Genomic DNA, 26,124 nt, shown 5'->3' on the forward strand with positions numbered 1-26,124 from the left:
AGAACACCACCACCCTCCCCAATCCAGAGCTCCTGATCTTCATTACTGAAATGGAAAGGAGTTGAAAAACTTGGTATTTTCCAACAGAGGGAGAGAAGATCAAAGTGTGCAAGAGTCATTCATAGACTGCATCAGCACATCTCCTACACTTCGTCTAGTTTGCCACCAGCAGAAACCTGGCATGAAGTTGCCTGCTTGTCCTTGACTGCAGCTGACATATAGACCAGCAAGGGGGAAAATGGGGTACATTCCCTCAAATTAAGTTAAAACAAAAAAAACATTTATTTGCTAGAATGTTGTTAGATACCTTTTGAATACTCACCGAAGAGTTAAGTAAAGATAGAATTTGTGGTGCCATGTTCAATGACATTTTCTTATGAAAGTGCAATGTGATTTTGTCCAAAACCTGTCACAAATGATAAGCTTTCAATAACCACATCACAAAATATTGGGGTAGAGCAATTCAGAAAGATCTCAAAGCTTCTATATTTGGGAAATATGCTTAATAATTTGTACATTACTTTGCAGTACTATAGTACCATGTTTTATTTAGTCTAAAAGCAGCTTACCATTTATGTACTTCAATAATACTGCACTGGGTTGTTGTTGGGTAGGGTATGATGGGGGCAACAGAAGGGAAGTCCTTTTTTTGTAGAAATATTAGTCAAGAATGTGTCCAATTAAAATGCTCAGGTTAAAAGACAGAACAAACATGCTCTTCTCATCTGCTGTTATGCAACTGACATGCAACAGATTTAGCAGAAATGCTGCACTGCAATAACACTGTTTACTAATTTTCCACTGAGCCAATGCATTTAAAAACCATGTTCTCCTTTATTCAGATCCTGCAGAAAAAGTACCCATTTTAATCTAGCTCTCCTCAAAATATTTTGTAAGCATTTTAATGAGGACAAATAATTACATTAAGGCATCATAATGTGCCATGATATAACAATATACCTTCAAAATTCTTACCTGCATATTCATAAAACCAAGCTAGGCACTTTTTGCTTGAAAAACTGTCATCACTTATTAATCTAGATGGTGTCTGTACTCTACAGAAACTTAAAAAGACAAAAGCTGGTCAGTGAGCCATTTGCCATGAAACAGGTTAATTTTTATTTCATTCTTCAGGCTCTTATATTACAAAGGAACATGCATTAAAACAAGCATTAGACCTAATAAACCCAGTCTGCCACCTTTGCTTAACAGCAGCCTTCCACTTCTATTCTCATTTGAATCTAACAGGAAGACTGGTTGACATGGACCAGTTGGCTTGAAGAGCCTGTTTTCATGCTCTGAAGATGAAGATTCATTTTATTTATTTTTTAAATTCTTTAGTACAATTTGTTTTCCCCAAAAGCCTCAGTTAAAATATCCCAATCTCAGAATAAAAAATTTTGAAGAATTAAGCAGTGGCGATGAGTGAATCTGTTTTGATATCTAGGACATATCCTTGCATGTTAAATGTACGTTAAGCCAAATATGCCTCTTCAGTTTCAGTTACTGACAAGAGAGAATGAAAATACATTTCCCCAACCAAAAGAAATTCTGGTCCATGTATGCCCGTCACTCATGTTAGAGTTGCTTAAATTAATAACATTAATAAACAGAATTTGTTTAAAAAAGTTAAACTGACTGAGAAAACAACTGTTAATACATCAAGTTAATCACAAGAGGAGATTTTATATTAAAGTCAGGAACCAGCTTTCAAAGCTTTGTTTTGTACACAAATGGAGAGCTTTTATTTCTAAGATGCAGTTTAAAATAATCCTGCAGTCAATTTGTAATAACTAAACTTGAGTGAATTTGAATCAGAAAATCGTTGGTAAATGTTTGTGACTATATCGACATCAATGGGATACACGGCTTGGAGGGAGAGTGAAAGGAAAAAGTTAAACCTAAATTGGTACTCACCTGTTTATCCTACACTTTTTCATGCTGGCGTCTTCTGATCCTGAAGATTTTCTCTTCTTCTTAACAGGCATTTTGTGAGCACACCAAAAGACAGAACAGGTGCACTGAAAGGAGCTACCTACAACAGTTTACAGATTGGTCAGTTCCACCTTTTGATAGCCCCTCATTCAATAAGCCATTCTTAATGTGCTTACCTATATCTTGATCACCTTGGCCATTCGGATCCTCTTTCAAATTCTGTTTAAAAAAAAGCATAAAAATAAGCTAATGATGACAAATTCTTCCATAAATTCCCAATATGGACTCGAGGAACAAGAATTTTAAGATGAATTATGTATACAACTTTTGAACATTGAGCACATAAATACATACATCCACTGCATAAACAATTCAATCTCCCAATTAATTACCAGAATCACCATGAATATTCCTGCTGGTTGGACAATGTTCATTATTGTGCTGAAAAGATTTCGCTTTACAGAACAAAAGATATTTAAAATAAAATATGGACTGCCCAAAAAAAATGCAGCAGAGTAAAATCTATTTGTTAAGTCATAAATTAGAAACTAGAAAACTCCCCATCCTAGAAAAAACCCTAGATCACATTATGAAACAAGAAAACTTGCCTTCGGAATGACATTCACATACAGTATCTTGAAACTTAGACAAATTATTGTTTTTAAAAACCAAAGTAATTCTCCATGCACTAAATGTGGCATTGGAAATGAAACCCATTGAAATATGGCCTATTTAATTTCCAAACATTGCACAATTTTTCAGGTCAGCTTGATGATACCGTCACATGTAATTAGCCAAGTTGAAGATATTGGAATGCGAGGTTACATTAGCGGAAGGAACAGCTTGGTCTTTGTATGGAGATCAATTGCTTTTCATGGCTCCTTTACCCCTTTGCACTGCAGAATATTTCACACTCCCCTTCGAGTTCAGCTTTCAGTTTACTGAAGGCCACTGAAATTCAAACTCTCACCAAGTTTGAAGGCAGCTAAACATTGTATTAGCTAAATTATTGATTAAAAAAATGTGATATGTTCACCACATATCTTCAAAGTGCCTTGAATAAGATGCTTTGTTCTGATGACCAAATTGTTACAAAAACCATATGTATCAGCTTTTAGGCAACTAACTTTGCTCCAAACAAATAAATATAATGACTAATTTTAAAGTTTAATTCACAAAACAATTAATAAATTTTAAAACAGCCTTCCTCAGAAACATTTGCCAAAGTAATATTTTGGAATTGTTCAACAACATTCTTCCATTTGGAAGAAATGATGGAGAATGTTGCACAAACAATTCAGATTAGTCTGAAGTATAATTTTATAAACCGATCGCATTCAATCAACAGAATGATCAACAAAACTGCAATCCCGAGTAGCCTTTTAATCTTTGTTCCACCCAACAGCAAGCAAGATCAAATTAGTTAAACTTGTCCTTTGTAAACCTTGGTAAATTAGTCTTGATGTTGCATCTACAGGGGTGCAGATGCATGGATGAAATCTAGATTGCCAAAAGGACATCTTGTACCCAAAGGTAAAGCATCCATCCTATACAACATCCATAGAATGCCAATTTCTATCGATGCCAGAATGCTGTTTCTAGATTTCATTTCAGCATTCAACACTACAGGCGGTCCCCAGGTTACGAATGAGTTCCGTTCCTCTGTTCGCCTTTAAGTCAGATTTGTACGTTAAGTCAGAACAAGTACATCCGGTATTATTTAGCATCAGTTAGTCAAACATTTGTCTTAGTATATATTTTAACTTTCTATGCATATAAAGACTAAGAAACATATGTATTCCAATAATTAAACCACTGCGTTGCTTAGTAATAATTGTAGCTTTCATCGGGGCAGGGCCTTTCACATGCTCCATTATTCTCATTTTATCCTTTAAAATTGTTCCGATCGTTGACTGACTGTAGCCCAACGCTTTTCCAATGACTGATGGCGTTTCACCTCTTTCCAAACACTTTATTATTTCCACTTTATTTTCAAACACGATCGCTTCCCGTCAATGGAACGGGAACACTGTGGGCAGCGGGTCCCGAACTCTGCCGGGTCCTGAGGTCCGCTGGGTCCTAAGGACCACTACACTTAATTCCCAGGTCCTAAAGTCCACCACACTGCGACAGGTTAAATGGGACAAGTGGGGGCTGTGCTGGGTTTGGGTATTTGATCCTCCATAATATTCTGCGTGAGAATTTAAACTGGAGGTGGCAGTGTTTTTTTTTTACGAGGTTGAGTTGCGAGCTCGACATCAACCTGTTGTGCTCACTGTAACTGGATCAAACTCGGGAACCTCCGTTCCTGAGCCCAGCACTGATCTCACTGCGCCACCAGCTGACCGGAAAAGGGGGTGCGGGGTCAGGGTGAATCTTGCTAAGAAAAATTTAAGTCAAATACAAAGTTATACACTCAACACAGTGTCAACAGCAATGACTAAAATGGTGGATGGCATACTCCTTCCTCAGTTTGTAAGTACGAGTTGTTCGTAAGTTGGACGTTTGTAACTCGGGGACTACCTGTATTTATTGTGCCACAGACCCTTGGTGAACAAACTCCTTTACATTGGTCTAAATACACCATTGTGCATCTGGGTGCTGGATTTCTTAACCAAACAGGATGCACAACAGCTCTCCCTCCCTCCCTCATGTTCTCAAATTAGGTGTCCCCCACCCCCAGGCCGTGTGCTGATCCCACTGGACACTCTACTCACACATGACTACATGGCCAAATGCCTGAGCAATCACATTGTCAAGTTTGCAGATATCACAATAGTGGGGGGGGGGGGCTTTTCATCAACAACAATATGATGACCAACAGAGGGGACGTGGAAGACTTGAGGTCTGGTGCCTGGCAAATGACCTCTTCCTCAATGTCAACAAGACAAGGGAGATGGTTATCGACTTCAGGAAAACCTGCACCACTCACATCCCTCTTCTTATTGGTGGCACAGCTGGGGAAACTGAGCAGTTTCAAACAACTGGAAGTGCATATCTTGCACATCCTCTCATGGTCCAAAAACACATCCCCCACTCTCAATAAAGCTTGCCAACTCCTCCTTTCTAAGGAGCCTGAAGAAAGCCGGTCACTGCACATCAATTCTCAGGATCTTCTACAGATGTGCAGTTGAGAGTATCCGAACATGCTGTATCACTATACTGCAGCAGACAGGAGGGCTCTACAACAGATAGTTAAGGCTGCCCAACTCATTAGGGAAGAGACTATGCGGCATCCAAACCAAGACCACTAGCGTCAAAAATATTTACGTCCCCCAAGCAGTCAGGCTGATCAACACCTTCATCCAACCTGCCACCCTACATACACAGCTACCATCACTTTATGTATTTACAATGTACCTAACAGTTGTGTTTCTAGGATTGCTTTTATACTTAACGTGTTTTTAATCATATTCTTTATGCTTGTGTTTTTTTTAAATCTGCATCAGATCCAGAGTAACAAACATTTGGTTCTCCTTTATACTGTTACTGAAGAATGACAATATGCAATCTTGAATTTTCCTGTCTTGATGTTATATAGTAGGGATGCTTTGAAAACATATCAGAAGTTGTGAAGGCAAGGTCGGGAATTCCCAGATTTTAAATCCTACACCGTGGAGACTAGGGAACAGTGACTATGAACATTCGAGTTGAATCCCCAATTTACCTAGTACCTGGGACTCACCTGCTGGTAGCCACCAACAGAAATTTAAAAGAGCTCTGCTAAAACACTGCATTGACTTCATCGGTTGAGAATCTTTGAATCAACTGTATCCTACAAAATGGGCATACATAAGCTTGAAGGATTTTCAGACAACGCTAAATCTGCTAATGCTTTTTGAACATGGATAGGGAAGAAATCTTCAACCTTGACTTCGAAAGGGGAAAATGTTTGCCACTGAAATCCAACTCTTTGGAAAAAAAGTCTCCTTTTTGAATGCCATGGAGTGTTGCCTTCTGAGGTTAATAGTCAGATTTTAGAAATAGATCTTATTCACTTCTTAATATCATTACACACAAGGTCCATGGTTACAAGATAATCAGCTTTTCATTACCCTGTGGGATGTGCGAACTTGTTCCATATTGTTGCAATGTAACATTGGCAACATTCAGCCAAATCAAGATGGACAGCTTCCACCTCTGAGTAATAAAGTTCAAAAATAATCTAGAGACCCAGTAGCACAAAGTTGTTCTTGTAGGCCAGTGTAGGGTGCATCTCAAATAGAGAGATGCAAAAGGAATGTATGCCAATTTTCTGCTTCCATCTCGCAAATACCCTGCGGAATACCCTGTTGGAATGCGGCTGATGGATTTTACCCTTGTGCTCCTGCCTAGATCTCACTATTTCCTTTGCAACAGCTACTACTTAACAAGTGGGAATTAAATTCTTGTATTCCAATTGAGATCTAATATTTTCCATTTTACAACAGTAGTGTTCAATGCACATCACCGTATAAGTTCAGATTCAGATACTTTTCTTAAATGTCACTAAAGGTTCCCTTCAAAGGCCAATTTTTATTTTCTAGCCCCGAGCTTTTGGTAGTTTGCTTCACTAGTCTCTAGTTGCACATGCACATGGATGCCTCCATTTTGAAACAGCCAGACTGTATATGGATGCCACCGGATGTCATAAGACTATCCTCTTTACTTAGTCAAAACATCTTTAGTTTTCTGAGTGTAGCAAACTCCTTTCAAACTATTGATAGGTTTCAAGTTGCTTCAGGCTTTACAGCCTTTATGTCTCACTCGGTACTTAGTAGTTAAAACTCACTGCCTTTTAATGGTAAATTTCATAATGAATCCACCTGCTAACTGAGAGGCAAACTCTGCACCTCAAAGAGCTGCACAGAAAGGAACCTGATAATGCAGGCTAGAAATCATGTGTTAAGTCTTGCTCTGGATTTATTCACATTGCAATGGTCCATTCATGAGCATTTTTATGCAAAACAACACAAAAAGGATGAAATCTTTTCAATTTTATTCTCAAAGCAAATTAGGCTACCCTTTGAAATCCATAATACTGGAATCCCAGGGGTGGTAGCTCTTCTAGGAGCAATCAGAATACACCTTACAAAGTGCATACAATGGTCCGGCGACCTGCAGGTTGCAGCACAAATTGCACGGAGCAGACCACAAACCTCCACGTATGCTCTTTCTGAGATGAACCATGTCTGTGCTCCAACGAAGCTCAGTTGTGCCAGCTATGGGAGAGAGTTTGGTAAAGATATGGACTTCAGACTTTTGCATTCAAACTCAATTCTTGATGTGTGTAAATAGCTGTAATGTCATCATATTTTATTTTACCCTGCTCTCTAGTTGCTATTCGGATTGTCCTTGTGTCCAAAGGAGACAATGGCAGGTTTTATTTGAGCACCGAACTTGGGATGTTGTCTAAGTATGCAATTAAGAGGGGGTGGGAGCTGTGACTTAACAATAAAACAGATATGTATGTAAATCAAAAGGATTAATAACTTGAAGGCAGTTGCATCTCTAAGACCTTAAAGCAATTAGCTATCTATTTCTGAGACGTTGCAGAGCATCTTCCATTACATTGGGCTGTAGTACATTAGGAGCGGAGAGAGGGAAGTGAGACAAAGACACAAAATAAGTGAAATAGTCTCTGATCTTGTGCTTTAAGTGCAACGGCAAGTATATACAAATGACAATACAATGAGGACTTAGCTTACATGATGGAGATATTTTGAGATGTCAGCTAAATTACCCTATGTCATCTGGACATTGTGCTAGTTACTTATAACTAAAGATCCTGTTAGTGGTGATAGGTCAGGTCGTTGGCTTTTCTGTTGGAGCTAGCAACTACCTGCTGCAAACATGGTATGAATCTTATTTATCTCCTGTAATTAACTGGACTGTGACAATCAGCTAAAGAAGCAGCTTCCCTTATATTTCTAAATTATAAAAAAATGTTCTAGTCATAATTGCCAACTCACCATTACAAAGGCAAGGTAGTTTTACCTCCTTGACTTCTTGTTTCTCAAATCTATCCACAGCTAATCTGATGCAGGTGCCCTCATCCCAGCCTTTGTTATCTTGATTCAATTATTACACCCTCTCTTCGGAATATAACCATATAACAATTACAGCATGGAAACAGGCCATCTCGACCCTTCTAGTCTGTGCCAAACGCTTACTCTCACCTAGTCCCACTGACCCGCACTCAGCCCATAACCCTCCATTCCTTTCCTGTCCATATACCTATCCAATTATTATTATTATTTTTTTAATGACAAAATCAAACCTGCCTCTACCACTTCTACTGGAAGCTTGTTCCACACAGCTACCACTCTGAGTAAAGAAGTTCCCCCTCGTGTTACTCCTAACTTATCTATACAGAAATCTGATGATGAAGGGGATAAGGTTGTCCTAAAATGCCAACTGTGTCTCTTTAGTCTCCTGTACCTCCTCCCCTATGGTAGCAATGAGAGGCTATGTCCTGGGTGATGGAGGTCCACAATGATGTCCGCCGTCCTTCTTAAGGCATCACCCTTCAAAGGTGTCCTCGATGCTGTGGAGACTAGTGCCTATGATTGAGCTGGTTGAGTCTACAACCCTCCACAGCTTTTTCTGATCCTGAGCAGGGGCCCCTCCATACTAGATGGTGATTGACCACCTGCATCATCTTGTCAAGTACAGGCTGACAAAATGGTGAAGGCAGTGAATGGCATGCTTACCTTCACTGGACAGAACATTAAGTATAAGAGTTGGGACCTTGTTGAGACAGGACATTGTGCAGAGTTCTAGTCCCTATACTATAGGGCAGACATGCTTAAACTAAGAAGGGGGGAAGAAAGATCAAAGTTATCAGGATTGAGTGCTTAAGTTACAAGAGACTAGACTGGCTGGGACTCTTTTCCCTGGAGTGAAGGTGCCCTTCAACATAGAAAGTTCAACTGAGTTTAACACTGACTGGCAACTCCTGCAATGCCAATATCTGCACACAATTTCCTGTAAGCAAGCATAATACAACCTACTTGTTTGTATCCCAATTTCATCCTCCCCATTGGACTAGTACCTTGATATTCAATGACCTATTTGGACCTCCAGTTCAGCAATTACTTGACTTTAATATTCCCATTCATGTTTTCAAACCATTTGAAGACCCCTCCACTTGCAATCTCCATAACCTCCTGCAGCTTTCAAACTCTGGGACAGTTCCACTCTTGCAATTCTGGCCTCATGTACGTACACACTGATTTTTATCACTAAATCATAGGCCACTGCTTAGGTTCCCTTTCCAAACCTTACCCCCTCTCTGACCATTTAGATAAGAGTCTTAAAGCTACTGATTTGACCAAATTTTTGTGACCTGCCCAAGTAGGTGCCACCATATTCCGTGTATAATACAGTATTTCAGCAAAATAGCTTTAGAACAATACGAAAGCTACATGGCTAATTTCATTACCATGGTTACCACACATTTGAAATTAATTTTTGCCCAGACATGATGGCCACTCCATTTTCCCTGAAGATGAAGGATCGGATTTTCTTGGTGAAATCCCATCATGAGTCTTCACTAACTGGAAACTTCAAATGAACCTTTTTTTTTCAACCAACATTTATCCCAATGGATGTGTAGGCAGAACTGGGAACTCTATTGCCTGCAGCACAGTAAAATGATAGATTGCAAAATACGTATTTGCCAAGATTAACTGGTTCACTACAAAATTGTGCTCTTCCACTACTATATAAATATTAATTACAATGTAGTGTGCTGCTGCTACAAAAAGCTAATTTTCAAAGCATTTATATTTTGTGCAAGTATAATTTGAAATTGACAAACCTGGAAAAAAATAATGCAATACAGAACAGATTTATGATAACAGATGTTTGATTCCTACATCTCACTGTAGCTAAGCTTCTAGTTTCAGTGTATTAGCATTCAGAAAATAAACCTTACCAAAGATTGTGCAGGCCGCTAAAAAAAATGAAAGGTTTCTCGTTACCAAATGTATTAGATGTATTCTGTTATAATATTTTCAACCATAAACAACCATTGACCTAATTAAGTCAGAAGGCAAAAGATTAAAGATGGCAATATTCCAACACTTACCAGTCGATTGAATGTTCGAGATATCGGATAGTCTGCCAGTATGAGTCAGTCTCACTAGAAAACATTACAACGAGAGCGTTAAACACGGTTATTTGAGTACAAATCCCTAACTACAAGGATAAAGCACCACCTGCACGTTTAACTGAAATAAAGAGTACATTAAAAAAAACCTCTGGAATGTTACGCTTTCGTTCTGAACGCTGCAGAACAAATCATGAACGCAGAAGCAGTGTGGACTTAACAAAAATATCAGACAATGCTTATTGCATCTTAAACAGGTTCACGAAAAATGCGATGGTTAATTTAACTGCTTTTGAAATTACAACTCTTTCACTGACCTTTAGGCCAGTGTTTCCCAATTGGCCTAGGCGACAAACAAAAAGGGTAGAATTCGACTAGAAATGAATTCTCTAAAAGCTTAACAAGCAGACCCCAAAATAATATTAAATCTTATGATTAACTCTTGACGTATCTTCAAAGATGGTGACTAACTGCGCAATTGTATTGGTAAAGGCCCTCGATCCCACCAGAAGGAGCTGCCGCCTGAACGGAGCTTTGACAGGCTGCATCCGCTCCAATGCCTCGCAATTATTGTGCAATTAAGAATGGAAGCCGTTTGGAAGAAATGCTAATTCCGTTCGGCGGGGCCTCCTTGACTGAGTACACGACCTAGATTCAGGTCAAAAAACAAAGTTACAATAAAATTTCGCTCTGCGTGGTTTCCAGGATGACTAATTGAAAGACTTAACGATTACTGAGCTGTACAACATACAGCAGCTACCTCTCGACACTAACTTCCGAAAGGCCACCGGGCGGCTCTAATACTGGGCAGGAAACTGGGTCGGTTTCGGGGGGTTTGGGATCGGGTCTGTCCCGAACCTCCTGACAAAGAAATGGCCCTTTCGCGCAGTGGATACACCCCTCCCTCTCGCCGCCCCCTCCCCCATAACCAGCACTCAGCAGGAGACAAGCCGGCCACCGAGTGCGAGGGCGGGCTGGCCCGGGTAAAGAGAGGCTCCGAACCAGACGCTCTGCTGTCGGACTCGGAACCCGCCGCCTCAGGGGGAAGGATCAGCCCTGAGGGGACATCCGGGCCGGGCGGGAGCCGGAGCCGACGCCCGCCCTCCCCCTCTGCCCGTCGCACGCATGGAAGGGAGCCGACGCTGGAATGCGGACGGGTCGGAGGGATCGGAGCGCGGCTGCACCTGTCACCCCACCGCTCCGGGCAGCCGGGAACGCGCGGCGCCTCTGCAGCTCGGTCTCGGCGACTCAAACACCGACACCGCGATCACTTCCGGGGCTGAGGGACAAGGTCGGCGCAGCCACTGCCCGACAGCGCGCACTGTAGGGGGAGCGAGGGCTGCAACCGGGGCGCTGCTGAGACAAGCGCATTGAGTGGCAGGCCTGACACAGCCTGCATTGACCCTACAGACTGAAATAACCCCCAGCAGGAGGGAGCGGGCGCCCGCTGGTGAACGTTAGCATCGGCTGCAAACAAATCGCTGCCCGAGGGGGAGGCATCTCCCCACCCGGGCCGCGGCCGCCGCCGCCAAACGCAGGCTTCGCCACAGGAGCGGAGCGGGAGCCCCGCGATGCCAGTGTGACCCCCCGACCGTCGGTCTGCACACCACACGCGCTGACCAACAGTCAGTTATATTTACAGCTACAGCTCTCCCGTCCGTCCAAGCGGTTACCATTCACCGCGGCGGCGGCGGCGAGTGTGTCCCGCGGTCCCTCCAGAAGGCGGTGCAACGACCCAACAACCCGGCGAATTCCTTAAAGGGGGCAGCGCCCGCTCCTCTCTTGGGGCAGCTTTCTCTAATATCGTCTAGGGCGGAGTTGGTATTTACCACTTTAAGCCGCGGCGCAATGACGTTCTCCATGCGTCACTTCCGCTCTTGCCGGGCCGTTGCCGTGTGGGGTAACCGTGGACGCTTTTTGTTGCCAACCGGGCGGCCAGTGTTGATCGCCCGGCCAGGCGCCCGTCCCGCCGGCTCCTGTCCCCCCCAATTCGGCGAGCTGTGGATTTAGTTACCGCCCATAACGCGGTAGTGCAGAGATTTGCCCCGTGGAGACGCGGAGCATGTTGAAAACCGGCGAGGCAAGTCCGGTAAGATGGTAGCGCGCTTGGTCGCAGCTGCCTCTCCGGGTTCCACACAACGTCGTATCACGAACAAGAGGAAATCTGCAGATGCAACACGCACAACATGCTGGAGGAGCTCAGCACCTGTTAAAATGAGACAACAGTCGACTTCAGGACTGTTGGTCTCGGCCCGAAACCCTTCTCCGTGGATGCCGTCAGGCTTGCTGAGTTCCCCAGCATTTTGTGGGTGTTAGACGTGTGTCTTAAATATTTTTCTTGTGGTCGCAAGGTCTTTTTGGACAGTGGTGATCTAAAACACTGTAAATCGGGTTTATTGGGGAGACCGACTGTAGGAAAGCTGCATGCATGACTTTGGTTCCTGTGCGAACAGGACTTCATCATGCCTGTTACAAATACCCAAGGATAGAGGCACTGTGGGAAAGAATAGAGGTATGGTGGCACGCCGTAATCTGTGCTGGGTTATTACTCTGCAGCCGCCACTCCCTGGAAACCAAGCTGGATTTACGGCGCCAGATAAAGAAATGATGCGCACCTGAAATATCGCTTCAGGACAGCATCATACTCATCAATAATCTTAAGGCCAATGCACTCAGGGACGTGCTAATATTTTTGTGATTGTATGTGCTATTATTACTATGTGTATTGTATGTGAGTTATGTACTGTGTTTTGCACTTGGCCCAGGAGCAATGCTATTTAATGTATCTCTATGTTGCCTGGACTGGAGAGCGTGCCTCATGAGAATAGGTTGAGTGAACTCAGCCTTTTCTCCTTGGAGCGACGGAGGATGAGAGATGACCTGATAGAGGTGTATAAGATGATGAGTGGCATTGATCGTGTGGATAGTCAGAACTTTTTCCCGGGGTTGAAATGGCTGCCACAAGAGGACACAGGTTTAAGGTGCTGGGGAGTAGGTACAGAGGAGATGTCAGGCGTAAGTTTTTTACTCACTGGTGAGTGCGTGGAATGGGGTGCCGGCAACGGTGGTGGAGGCGGATATGATAGAGTTTTTAAGAGAATTTTGGAGATGTATATGGAGCTTAGAAAAATAGAGGGTTATAGGTAAGCCTAGTAATTTCTGAGGTAGGAACATGTTCAGCATAACTTTGTGGGCCAAAGGGCCTGTATTGTGCTGTAGGTTTTCTATGTATATGGTGAGTGACAATTAAAACTTGAACTGAGCCAAAGGAAGTTTTACCCATTGCCCACTGCTACGATGAGATCCTTTCTCCTAGGGAAGTGTGATGGGCTGTTGTATTGAGAGCTGTGGAGGTACAAAGGGACTTCTCCTCGTGCAGGACTCCCTAAAGGTTAACTTGAAGGCTGAGTTGGTAGTAAGCAAAGCAAATGCAATGTTAGCATTCTTTTTGAAATGACTAGAATATAGAAGCATGGATGTAATGATAAATCTTCATAAGGGTACATGTGTTTTTAAGCAGTTTTTGGACCCCTTAATTCATGAAAGGATGCGCTGGAATTGGAGAAGGTCCAGAGGAGGTTTATGAGAATGATCTTGAGGCTGAAAAGATTAACATATGAGGAGCATTTGATGGATTTGTGTTTATAAGGACAAGGACAGTCTCATTGAAAGCTACCAAATATTGAAAGGCCTGGATAGAGTAGATGTGGAGAGGATGTTTCTAGTAGGGGGGAGAGTCTTGGATAGGTGTGACAGCCGCTGCATAACAGGACATCTCTTTAGAACAGAGATGAGATGGAATCTCATTAGCCAGAGGGTGGTGAATCTACAGAATTCATTGCTATAGATGGCTGTGGAGGCCAAGTCATTGGGTATATTTAAAGCTGAGGCTGATATGTTCCTGATTAATAAGGATGGCAAAGCATAAAGGGAGAAGACAGGAGAATGGCATTGAAAGGAAATAAAATCAGCCATGATTGAATGGTGGAGCAGGCTTGTTGGGCAATATGGCTTAATTCTCCTCTGTCTTATGATCTTATTTCTCTTCACGTTTTTGGTGATCTTTATACATTGATAATGGCTTGAGATTGATTTCCCAGTCAGAAGAAATTGTCTTGCCCCGTCATGTCTGTTGTCTCTTTTACTGAAGCAGGAGTGAGATATACCAACTAGTGGAGTGGTGTTGCAGCAACAACCTTGCGCTCAATGTCAGTAAGATGAAAGAGCTGATTGTGGACTTCAGGAAGGGCTATGAAGAGAAGAAGCATACAGCCTGCTCTCTAGAGTTCAGAAATGGGGCACCACGATAGCACAGCAGTTAGGACGAGACTATTACAGCTCAGAGTTCAATCTCTTCATCTCATGCTCTCAATATTTGTTGTTTATTTACTTATTATTATTAGTAGTAGTTTTCCCTTTTGTATTTGCAAGTTGTTGTCTTTGCATGTTGGTTGTTTGTCTACCCTGTTGGACGCTGTTCGTTGATATTATTGTGGTTCTTGGATTTACTATGCCCGCAAGAAAACATATCTATAGTGACATATGCACTTTCATAATAAATTTACTTTGAATGTGAATCCAAATATATTATTAATATATTGCTATAGTATATATATATTAATATAAACAAAATCATGTTCATGAAGTGATTCATATTTGTTTTTTTTTCATTAAAACAATATAGTCTGGAAGTAATCTATCCTTGTGTCAATTTCTATTCTATTTAACACATGAAATGTGATCATTAATACAATACAAACATTTTATTTATGTTTCGAAAGGAATTCTCCAACTCAGTGATGAATTTCACTTCAGGGCAGAAGTTGCTGTAAGCAGTGGTGAAACAAACAAACGAGAACCTCAAATGAATTTTTTTTTAAACAGCATCCATATACAGTGCACTCTGCTTATTTGGGACACAGCAGGACAAGTTTGTTTTGATCCAATTAAGCGGCTGCTACAATTAGCCAAAGTTTTATGGAAATAGTTTAAAAAGCAACAAATTATGTATTTAAATGAAATACAGAATAAATTAGAACAATAACAAGACTATTACAGAACTATAAAACTGTATTAATTGCTAATAGCTATCAATGGACGAGTTCATTCAATGTTCATTGATGTTCTTTGATTGACTATAAATGAACAAAATGAATGCAGACACCTAGTGCAGATAGTGGACTGCTTTCAAACAGTGCTTTTGATGATTGCATCTTCCAAATCTTCATTTTAATTGAAGCATTCAAGATGATTGTCGATACCGTCAAAATTCTTCATAGTTTCTAACTTGTTGAAGTAGTGAAATTGTTTCATTTTCACTCATGGCTGCTTTTGGTATCTCCAAGCCTGAATACTTGCAGTGAATGTAACAGTTCTGAATTGTCTTATTGCTTATTTGCTTTCAACTACCAGTGACAAAAAATCATTGCTTTTTGAACATAAATACATGCAACTGAAGCTATTTAAAAATTGTTTGCTCTCTGCACAGTGTAGTGTCTAATGGCCACACAAGTGCACGTGAGTGATGCTAGTTGGAAACTGTTCAGCAACAGTTAATTAAGCGGCATAATATCTCAAATAAACAAAGGGAATCCTGGTTATTTTCTTGATGAGTTGATGTTCTTTAAGAGCTGTCTCAAATAAATGGCTGGCCAGATTAAACAATGACCTGATTAATTGAAATTCACTGTATACCCAATGGATGTGCAGGCAGAACTGGGAACTCAATCTACTCAATCTGCTTCAGCATAGTACAATAATAGATCATAAGTAATATATTTGCCAATATTAACTGGTTCATTACAAACCTCAGAATTACCTGGAACCTTCCTTTACAATATAACTATTACTTGTAATGTACGGTGCTGTTGCTGCATTAAAAAAAAGCTAATGTTCATAGCATTTATGCCCTGTGCCTTATGGCAGTAAATTTGAAAAGTTTAACGCAGTACAGGTACAGATTTATGACATCAGTTATTGTAGCTAAGCTTCCTGTTTTTTTTTTTAGCAGTGTTCAGGAAATAACCCTCACCCATTCAAAAATTGTGCAGACCACTAGAAAATGAAACATTCCTAATTATAAAATTTATTAAATGAATATTCTGTTATAATGTGTTCAACCATAAACAATCATTGACCTAATTAAGTCAGGGGGCAAACTATTAAAATAGCAATAGAGTGGATTCTGTTTAATTGGGGCACATCGATGCCAGTACATTTAGACAAATTAAGCTGGTTTCATGGAAATAGTTAAAAAGGTATAAAAAAAGGCAAATGACTGTTTAACTGAATAACATATATATTTAAATGAAATACAGAACAAATTAGAATACTAGCAATACAACTACAGTACAATAAAACTGTATTAGTTCCTAAGAGTTATCGACGGAGGAATTCGTCCAGTGCACGCAACCGTTTTCTTCTGATTGACTGTAAATGAACAAAATCAGCACAAACACTTAATGCAGATAGTGGACTGCCTTCATTGCCTTCCTGCATGAAATAGCGTTGTAATCCGACAATGAATTTCCTGGCATCCTGTGTAGTCACTAGCTCAGGTTCAGATGTGTCATCTTGATCACTGTCTTCATTTTCATATTTCCCACCTTGGTTTATTGATACAATACTTTCAACGATTGCATCCTCCAAATCTTCATTTTCATTGTAACATTCAAGATGATTGTCAATAACTTCAAATTCATCGTAGTTCCCAACCTGAAGTGCTGAAATCATTTCATTTTCACTCCCGGCCGTTTCTGTCATCTCAAAGCCTGAATGCTTGAAACCGCAAAGAGCAAAACAGTTCTGAATGGTCTTACTGCTTATTTCTCGCCAACTATCAGTGACAAACTCTATTGCCTGTAAAAGATTAACCCTTGCACAGACTTCCTTGGCTGTTGCAGAGGATGTCAGTAGATTTTCTTCAATTGCTTCGAGAATGTGGTTCACCAACTTTCTGCGATACAGTGTCTTTAATTTTTTTATGATCCCCATGTCCATTGGCTGTACCAAGTATGTTCTACTGGCAGGCAGAAATTCCAGCTGAATGTTTCTCAAACATTCTACGTTAGGGTACGCTGCACAATTATCAACAAGGAGAAGAACTTTTCTTGATTTCCGCTGTAGCTCCATATCCCAACTCATCAGCCAATTCTTAAAAATGTCAGAAGTCATCCAGGCATTCTTATTAGCATAGTATTCGATTGGTAAACTATTCATTCTTAGTCCCTTAAAGCACCGAGGCTTCACGCTTTTTCCAATAACCAACAATTTCTTTTTATCGGTCCCTGACATATTTGAACAACACAAGACAGTTATGCGATCTATTGCTTTCTTTGTACCCGATAGTATGGCACGATAAAAAAGGCCAGTTTCATCAGCATTGTAGATATCATCAGCACAAAATTTTTGAAGCAAGTCTGGCAGTTTTGTAGATTTCCATGCCTCTGCACTTACAGCATCAGAACCACCTTTCTCCCCGTGTATTTTCTTGAATTGAATGTGATGCCTACATTTCCATCGAGACAACCAACCATCTGTTGCTTTAAAATCTCTGTGACCCAGCTTCTTAGCCAACTCCTCTGATTTGCTTTTTAACATTGGTCCACTGACTCTCACACCTCGTCCGGTTACAACGGAAAACCACTGATTGAGGGCCTTTTCAACATCTGGATTCTTACCTTCACGCTTTCGTTTTTGGGATGTTCCCTGCTGTCCCTCACATAATGCCCATTCTTCTCGCAGTTTATCTTGCTGTTGTATCAAGCGTGCAATTGTAGATTTTGGCACTCCAGTTATCACTGCGAGCTGACGATGGGTGGTGTTAGGCGGATGGCTTTTAATTTGGTCCAGTACGGTAATTTTTTCAGCTAGGGTCAAATCTTTTCTTGGCATCTTGGCAAGGGTCTGAAATTTTTTAGACATTAAACAAACAAAATGATCAAAAAATGACTACTTTTTGAATCAGCGCCTGTCGGCCCATTTAAGTAACATAACGCAAGGACACGCAACTGAAGCCATTTAAAAACTATTCGCTCTGGGAGACTTGGGACAATATCACCCATCCACTCCATAATGTACTGGTTAGGCACAGGAATACATTCAGCCAGAGACTCATTCCACTGAGATGCAACACTGAGCGTCATAGGAAGTCATTCCTGCCTGTGGCCATCAAACTTTACAACTCCTCCCTCGGAGTGTCAGACACCCTGAGCCAATAGGCTGGTCCTGGACTTATTTCCACTTGGCATAATTTACCTATTATTATTTATTATTTAATTATTTATGGTTTTATATTGCTATATTTCTACACTATTCTTGGTTGGTGCGACTGTAACGAAACCCAATTTCCCTCAGGATCAGCCACCCTTAAACGCGACCGATGCGATGCGAGTTAGAATCTGTTCAGCCATCCGTTCCTGTCCCAATTAATTTGTATAGTGCCCAAATAAACGAAGAGAATTGCAGCTAATTTCTCGATTAGATTTTGTTATTGTCCCATATAAGCAGATACCTCTATTAACCGATGGCCCAAATAACTGGAGATCTTACCAGTCGATTGTTGGTGAGATATCGGATAGTCTGCCAGTATGAGTCAGCCTCACTGGAAAACATTACAATGAGATAGTGTTAAAGACGGCTATTTGTGTACAAACCTTTACCTATAATGGTAAAACAACATCAGCATGCTTAAACGAAAACAGAAAATGTATTATCCAAACTCTGGCCTAGTTACGTTTTCGTACGGAGTGCTGCAGAACAAATCGTGAGCGGAGAAGCAGAAAGAAGAGACAAGAAAAATAACACAGACCTAATGCAAACTTAAATTGGTTCGTGAATAAGGCAATGGTTCATTTGACTGCTTTTTAAATAATAACTCACGGACCTTGAGAGCAATATTTTTCGTTTTATATATAAACGCGACAAACAAAACGGTAAAATTCGACTAGAAACGAATTATCTGAAAGTTTCATCAGCAATCCCCAAAAATCAGTTCAATCTTATGATAAACTCTACGATGTTGACTAACTGCACAATTTGTAATTGGTGAAGAGAAGGCACATGATCCCACCAGGAGTTGCCGCTGGAACGGACCTTTGACAAGCTGCAACCGCTCCAAATGAGAAGGGGCACCGTTTTAGAATCAATTATTTCACATTCGGCGGCCACCTTGACCTAGATACAGGTCGGAAAACAAAGTTCCAATAAGATTTCGCTCTGCATCGTTTCCAGGATGTCTAACTGAAGACTTAAAGCTCCAGCAATTACTGTGCAACGTAACCAACTCCCGATACTAACTTCTGAGTAGCCAGCGGGCCACTCTAATACTGGGAAAGAAGGGGGTGGGTTTCGGGCGTTTGGGGCCGAGTCTGACAAAGAAATCGCCTTTTCGCTACGTGATCCCACCGCGCAGCGGATGCACCCCTCCCCCATAACCAACACTCCATAGGCTCCCGGAGCAGACCACCGAGTGTGAGGACGGGCTGGCCCGGCCCGGGTAGTAGAGGACATGACGAGGCTCCGAACCAGACACACGGCTGTCAGAACCCACCGCCTCGGGGGTTCGATCAGCCCCGAGGGGACATCAGGGCCGGATTCATGGAAAGCAGCCGGCGGAAGGATAGCGGGCGACAGGCAAACGGTGTGTCGGACGATGAGATGGCGGCTGCACCTGTCAACCCCACCGCTCCGGGCAGCCGGCAACACGCGGCGTTTGTCCGGTCCCCGCGGCGCCTCTGCAGCTCGGTCTCGGCGACTCAAACACCGACACCGCGATCACTTCCGGGGCTGAGGGACAAGGTCGGCCACTGCCCGACAGCGCGCACTGTAGGGGGAGCGAGGGCTGCAACCGGGGCGCTGCTGAGACAAGCGCATTGAGTGGCAGGCCTGACACAGCCTGCATTGACCCTACAGACTGAAATAACCCCCAGCAGGAGGGAGCGGGCGATTTGTCATTCCACTGGAAACAAATCGCTGCCCGAGGGGTAGACATCTCCCCATCTGGGATGCCGCCGCCAAACGCAGGTTTCGGGGTGAACTCACGCCATAGGAGCGGAGTTGGAGCCCAGCGCTGTGAGTGTGATACTATTCTGTACATCCGACCGTCGATTTTTTTATGCTCCACACGCGCTGACCAACCCTGTTTCCCAATTCTGTGAGCTGTGAATTTAGTTACACCTGTAACGCGGTGTTTCGGAGATATTCCTCATCCAGACGCGGAACGTAATGGAAACGGCGAGTTTTGAACTGGGTCAAAGGGAGTTTCACCCACTGTGCTCACCGGCCCAGCTGGGTCCTTTCTCCTGGGGAACCGTGACGGGCTGCTGTGTTACCTTCTGCCGAGGCAGATACACTTCAAATGTCTTAATGCTGAAAGGAGTGGATGCCGGGATTTCATTCCAATATTTTGCTGTCCTTTTCAGGAGTTTAATGTTCAAATGAATCATATGAATCCATGAAAAAGAATCACAAGAAAAACATGGATGGATTCAACATTGCTTTACGCAACAAAAATCCGCTCTGTAGCCCATTATCTGTAGCTCTGCGTTTCATTCACATATTTACCCCGCTCGGATTTGTAGAGTTCGGTTGAATCCTCCTTGCACGAACGCTTCTTGTATGCAAAGAAGCAGCTTTCCTCTTGACACTTCTGATCACGTTGCTTTCATCTGGTCTGTCAATACCTTGCATGTTTTATAAATAACTCTTGGATTCCTTTTCGATTCCAAGGTGAACTGGTTCAGTTTTTCCACAAATCCACGCCCACCCACAGTCTTAGAATAATTTTAGTAAATCTCTTCTGTATCCTTTTAAAACCGTTTTTTAAAAGACGAGGTGCCCAGTATTGATGCAATACTCGGGTTGTTGTGACACTAGCATTTACTGTATTGTAACTTTGTTGTTTTTGTACTCTATGTATCTTAGATCAGTAACGGTGGACTCACAAGGAAGGTATAGTTTTGCTTGTTTGGAGACTCAGCTGACGCTACAATGTTGTACAGTCTATTCTTAAATTTGTCCTATCAATCCTACTTTTTGCTGCAAGTACTTGTGTTAAGCTACGTAATTCTTGTGAAACTTGGAGATGTGTAAATGTACTTGTGTGTGAAGTTTAAATGATACGGTATTGGAAAATGATTTGGAACAGAGGGAGCTTGGAACTGGGTACATAAGTTAAGATTTATTTATTGTAAAAGAATTTATAAATCATACAACCTTGAGATTTGCTTGCTCACAGGTAGCCACAAAGCAAGAAACCCGAAAGAACCTAATTAAAGAAAAAATAAAAGACAAACACTCGAAGTGAACCACAGCATTCCTAAATCAAAATGGAGTCCTCTGATCCGAACCCCGGAGTAGGTTTAAAGCCTCGCTTATCAGTTCATCATATTAGCGGGCATGGAGCACAGCAGCCGGGGCAATCTTCATAGCTTCAGCACCATGGAGATGGCCATTGCAGAGAACGAGCGAAATCTGCTCTTGTCCCAACTAACACCCTGTATTTTCCCGGCATTTAAGTTGACCCCAACAATGGACCAGTGGAAAGCTGCGCGCGCTGGAGAGGAGTAAAGATCGCGGAAAGCGAGCGAAATCAGCTCTCGTCTCCAATCTGGACTGGCATTTAAATTGTCTAAGGAGCGTGCCCTACTTCGCCCTAGAACCCGGCTACTGCGGCCTAGACCATGCAGCCCAGCGCCTCGCCAAAAAAAACCTTAATAGAATTCTATTATGAAGTTGTATACATGAGCTGATAGCGCATTGCAGATAAGTGAGCAATTGGCAGAGAGAAGTGATTAAAAATTGTGTTATGCTATTTGGGAAATTAAAATCCCCTTGTACTAACCGTGATTGGCTTGGCATAAAAGAGTGGAATTTTTAGGAGAATTTCAGGAGAGATTTTTTGAAGCTTCATGTAGATAGACCAATGAGGGATGGAACATTAATGGTCCCTGTCTCCGGGAATGTAGTGGGTCAGTTGAAGGGATTGTCTTGGGGGAACATTACGGGGATGGTGACCATAACTCCATATATTTCAAAGTAGTATGGAAAAAGATAAATTAGACTAGGAATAAAGGTAATGTGGCATAGTTGAAGCTGTTGGTAGAGTTGCTGCCTCTCAGTACTGTAGAGAAAATGGATTTTAGACTTTTTGGGTCAAGATCCATGCTGTATGATTTTGAATCCACAATATTACACGATAATGCTAAAGTTTAGTTCTAAGGATAAAGTTGAGTCATTTAAACATTTCCACAAAAACAGAGGTATTACAAGAAATATGACTAAAAATATTAAGTGTTTTAAAAAGAAGAGTATGTATTTAGGAGCTTAATGACAAGGAACAGGGATTTAAAATTCTTATTGAATAAAAGAAATAAGATTTACAGTTTAAAGTTTTTGCATGAAATTAAATATAAAAGAGAATCTATATTGGGGTAAATAATTTAAATTTTCAATGAGGATTATCTGTAAAGGAAAAAATGTTTTTCTGACATACAAAAAACCTCTAGGAGTTCAAAGTAAGTTTTATTTTCAGGGTAAATGTTATCACATACAACCTCGAGATTCTTTTTCCTACAGGCATATTCAGCAAAACTATAGAATAGTAACTGTAAACAAGATCAATGAAAGATCAAGTAGAACATAAGAGACAAAACTGTGAAAATGCAAATATAAATAAATAACGAGGGCACAAAATAACAAGAGTCCTTAAAGTGAAATCATCTGCTGTGGGAATATCTTAATAGATGAGTGTAATTATTCTCTTTTGTTCAAGACCTGATGGTTGAGGGGCAGTAACTGCCCCCGAGCTTGGTGGTACGAGTCTTGAGGCACTTGTACCTTCTACCTGAGGGCAGCAGTGAAAAGACCATGGCTTGGGTGGCGAGGATCTTTGATGGATGCTGCTTTCCCAGGACTGTGTTTCATGTAGTGTGCTCAATGGCTTTACCTGTGTTGTACTGGGCCTAATGCACTACATTTTGTACAATTTTCAATTCAAAGGCATTGGTATTCCCATACCAGGCAGTAATGCAGCGAGTCAATACACTTTGTACCTCCTATCTCTAAGTTTGTTGAAGTTTTTGATGTCATGCCAAATCTCCACAGACTCCTAAGGAAGTAGAGGTGCTGTTATGCTTCCTTCGCAATTACACTTATGAGTCCAGGACAGGTCCTCTGAGATAGTAGATGAAGGCTGACTCATGGACTGCTGGTTCCCTCTCCTGAAGTCTGCAATCATTACCATGGTCTTGCTGACATTGAGTGAGAAGTTCTTATAATGACACTACTCAGCCAAATTATCAATCTCCCTGCTGTATGCTGATTCATCACCAGCTTTGATATGGCTCACAACAGTGGTGTCCTCAGCAAATTTGAATATGGTGTTGGAGCTGTATTTAGCCACACAATCATAGGTGTAAAATGAGTAGAGGGGGTTAAACACATAGCCCTGATGGAGATTGTGCAGGAGATAGTTTTGCCAATCTAAATTGACTGGAGTTTGCAAATGAGGAAATCCAGAAACCATTTACACAAGGAGATATTTGAGGCCCAGGTCATGGTAGTTTACTGATTGGTTTTGAGGGATGATGGTATTAAATACTGAGCTGTAATTGACAAAGAGCATCCTGATGTATGCTTATATATTTCATCACTGGCCTTGCAAAACACTTCATCACTGTGGATGTAAGTGCAACTGGATGACAGTTATTGAGGCAGGAAACCACTCTTCTTGGGCAGCGGTATGATTAAAGCCTGCTTGAAGCAGAAGACAGTTCATCTTGTCTGTAAATTTAGATTTTTCAATATTGATGATTTTTAATGTCTTGCATGTTCTTCCATTTCAATTTTTTTACTTATTTCTCTGTAGAGGATGCGAAGGGTTGTATCACAATATAGTATGTTGCAATAATGCAGTGTGAATACTTCTGTCTTTATGATAATAATTTAAAAGAGGATATCAGAAGTTTTTACAGATATAGTGGAAGGTAGACCTGCCATTGCTGGTGTACTATCATCTTTGCTAGGGTCCTCTTCCAATCAACATTAGTCAGCCCCTCTCATGTATATGCCGTTACCTGTACTCAACCTTAATACCAATGCATCCAATTTTAGCTTCTCCCTCTCAAACTGCATTTGGACAAAAGTATTCACACTACACTATTGCAACTTGCTATACCACAGTAGTATAAACCTTAGTATCCTACAGAGAAATTAGTAAAAAATTGAAATGGAAGAGCAGGAGAGAGGCAAGTGAGGACATTGGACCACTGTGAAATGCCACTAGCGTTGCAGCAATGGGAAACAAAGTGGCAAACAAAATGATTAATTTTTTTGCATTTCTATGGAAGAGACCAACAACATGCCAGAAATTCGAGTCAGGGGAGGTAGGGCAGGAGTAGTCAATTATTACAGAGAAGATGCTTAGGAAGTTCCAAGGTTTGAAGGTGGATAACCCAGTTAGATTAGATTTACTTCACTCTAAGGTTCTGAAAGAAAGAAGGAACTAAAGAGCTTCTGGACCCATATTAGTGATTTATCAAGAATCACGAGAGTCAGGAATGGTTACAGTGGACTGGACAGTCGCCATGTCCCTCCAATCTTTAAGAGGGGGATAAAAGACAGGAAACTATAGGCCAGTTAGTCTGACTTCAGTGGTTGTTAGGATTTTAGAGTTAATAATTAAGGATGAGACTTCAAGTTATTTGGAAACATGGATTCCTTAAAAGGGAGCTCTCACCAGACGATTCAAAGTACAAAGTAAATTTATTGTCACCATTCACAACCCTGGTTTCATTTTCTTGTGGCATACTCAATAAATCTATAATAGAATAATAACCATAACAAAATCAGGTAAAGACTGCACCAACTTGTGTGTTCAGCCAATGTGCAAAATACAACAAACTATGCAAATACAAAATTAAAGAAATAATAAATAAATTTTGTGGACATGAGATTAAGAGCCCTATATTGTGGAAACATTTCAATGATGTGGCACATGAAGTTGAGTGAAGTTATCCCCTTTGGTTCAAGAGCCCGATGGTTGAGCAGTAATAACTGTTCCTGAACCTGGTGGTGAGAGTCCTGATGGCAGCAGTGTGAAGAGAGCGTAACTCAGGCACTGAGGGTCCCTGATGACAGATGCTGCCTTCCTGTAACAATGCAGCACGTTGATGTGCTCAATGGTGGAGTGGTCTTTACCCTAAATGGACTGGGCTGTATCCACTTCTTTTCGTAGGAAGAACAAGCAGTTACTAGATGTTGTTTGTTTGGATTTTCAGATGGCTTTTGGCAAGATGCTGTACATGAGACGTGTGTAATATCAAGGACTCTGTACCTTGTGGTCCTAGACTTCCCCACTACTAGAAACATCCCCTCCATCCAAGCCTTTCAATATTCAGTAGGTGTCAATTAGATCTCCCCTCATTCTTCTGAGCTCCAGCACATACAGGCTCAGAGCCATCCAACACTCCTAGATTAACCCTTTCATTCCCAGGTTCATTCTTGTGAACCTCCTCGAATACCAGTCCACCCTTTCTTACATATTCAGCCCAAAACTGCCGTTGCCTGGGGTTCTAGGGCTAGGTGTGTCTGTGTCCACTCCAACCCCTACTGCTTCTCTGCAACCTGTGCCACACCACTCCTTTGCTCCTGCCAGATTTACAAACTGTCTCCACTTCACATTGATAAAGACAGTACTATGCAAAAGTCTTAGGCACTGTAGCTATATCTATGTGCCCAAGACTTTTGCACATTACTGTACACATGAAAAGTAGTGGACGCAATAGTGATTGCTGTGGAACACCAGTAGCCGACCATAAGAGGCCCCTTTTATTCCCTTTTTGATCTTAGGTAATCTTCTACCATGCTACATCTTTCCAGTAAACCATGGGCATTTTTTGACACCCTCAAATATGATACCTTGTGAAGGTCTTCTGAAAATCCACACAGACATCCTCTGACTCTGCTTTGTCAATCCTGTCTATTATTTTCTCAAAGAACTTCAAATTTGTCAGGCAAGATTTCCCTTTAAGAAACCCATGCTGACTTCAGCCTGTTTTATTGTGTTCAAAATACATGGGAACCTCATTCTTAATAAA

General features: G+C 41.5%; 1 protein-coding gene across 8 annotated transcripts in view; it reads right to left on the reverse strand.

Moving 5' to 3' along the window:
• The window catches only part of LOC140726782 (DCN1-like protein 5), a 34,533-nt gene extending 22,730 nt beyond the window's left edge, over positions 1-11,803 (reverse strand). Inside the window, exons 1-5 of one of the 8 annotated variants that reach the window (XM_073043603.1) lie at positions 11,701-11,803; positions 10,007-10,060; positions 2,112-2,154; positions 1,918-2,035; positions 976-1,064 (exon numbers count right to left, since the gene is read on the reverse strand). In XM_073043603.1, the coding sequence (XP_072899704.1) occupies positions 976-1,064; positions 1,918-1,988 (160 nt within the window). In that variant the 5' untranslated portion in view covers positions 1,989-2,035; positions 2,112-2,154; positions 10,007-10,060; positions 11,701-11,803. Of the gene's footprint in view, positions 1-322; positions 407-975; positions 1,065-1,917; positions 2,036-2,111; positions 2,155-10,006; positions 10,061-10,344; positions 10,990-11,029; positions 11,066-11,211; positions 11,573-11,667 lie in introns of those variants that run through there. The other 7 variants (XM_073043602.1, XM_073043601.1, XM_073043604.1 and 4 more) reach the window with 7 other exon arrangements.
• Between the last annotated feature and the right edge of the window lie 14,321 nt (positions 11,804-26,124).

The sequence above is a fragment of the Hemitrygon akajei genome, chromosome 4, assembly GCF_048418815.1.
Source record: "Hemitrygon akajei chromosome 4, sHemAka1.3, whole genome shotgun sequence".
Lineage (NCBI taxonomy): Eukaryota > Metazoa > Chordata > Chondrichthyes > Myliobatiformes > Dasyatidae > Hemitrygon > Hemitrygon akajei.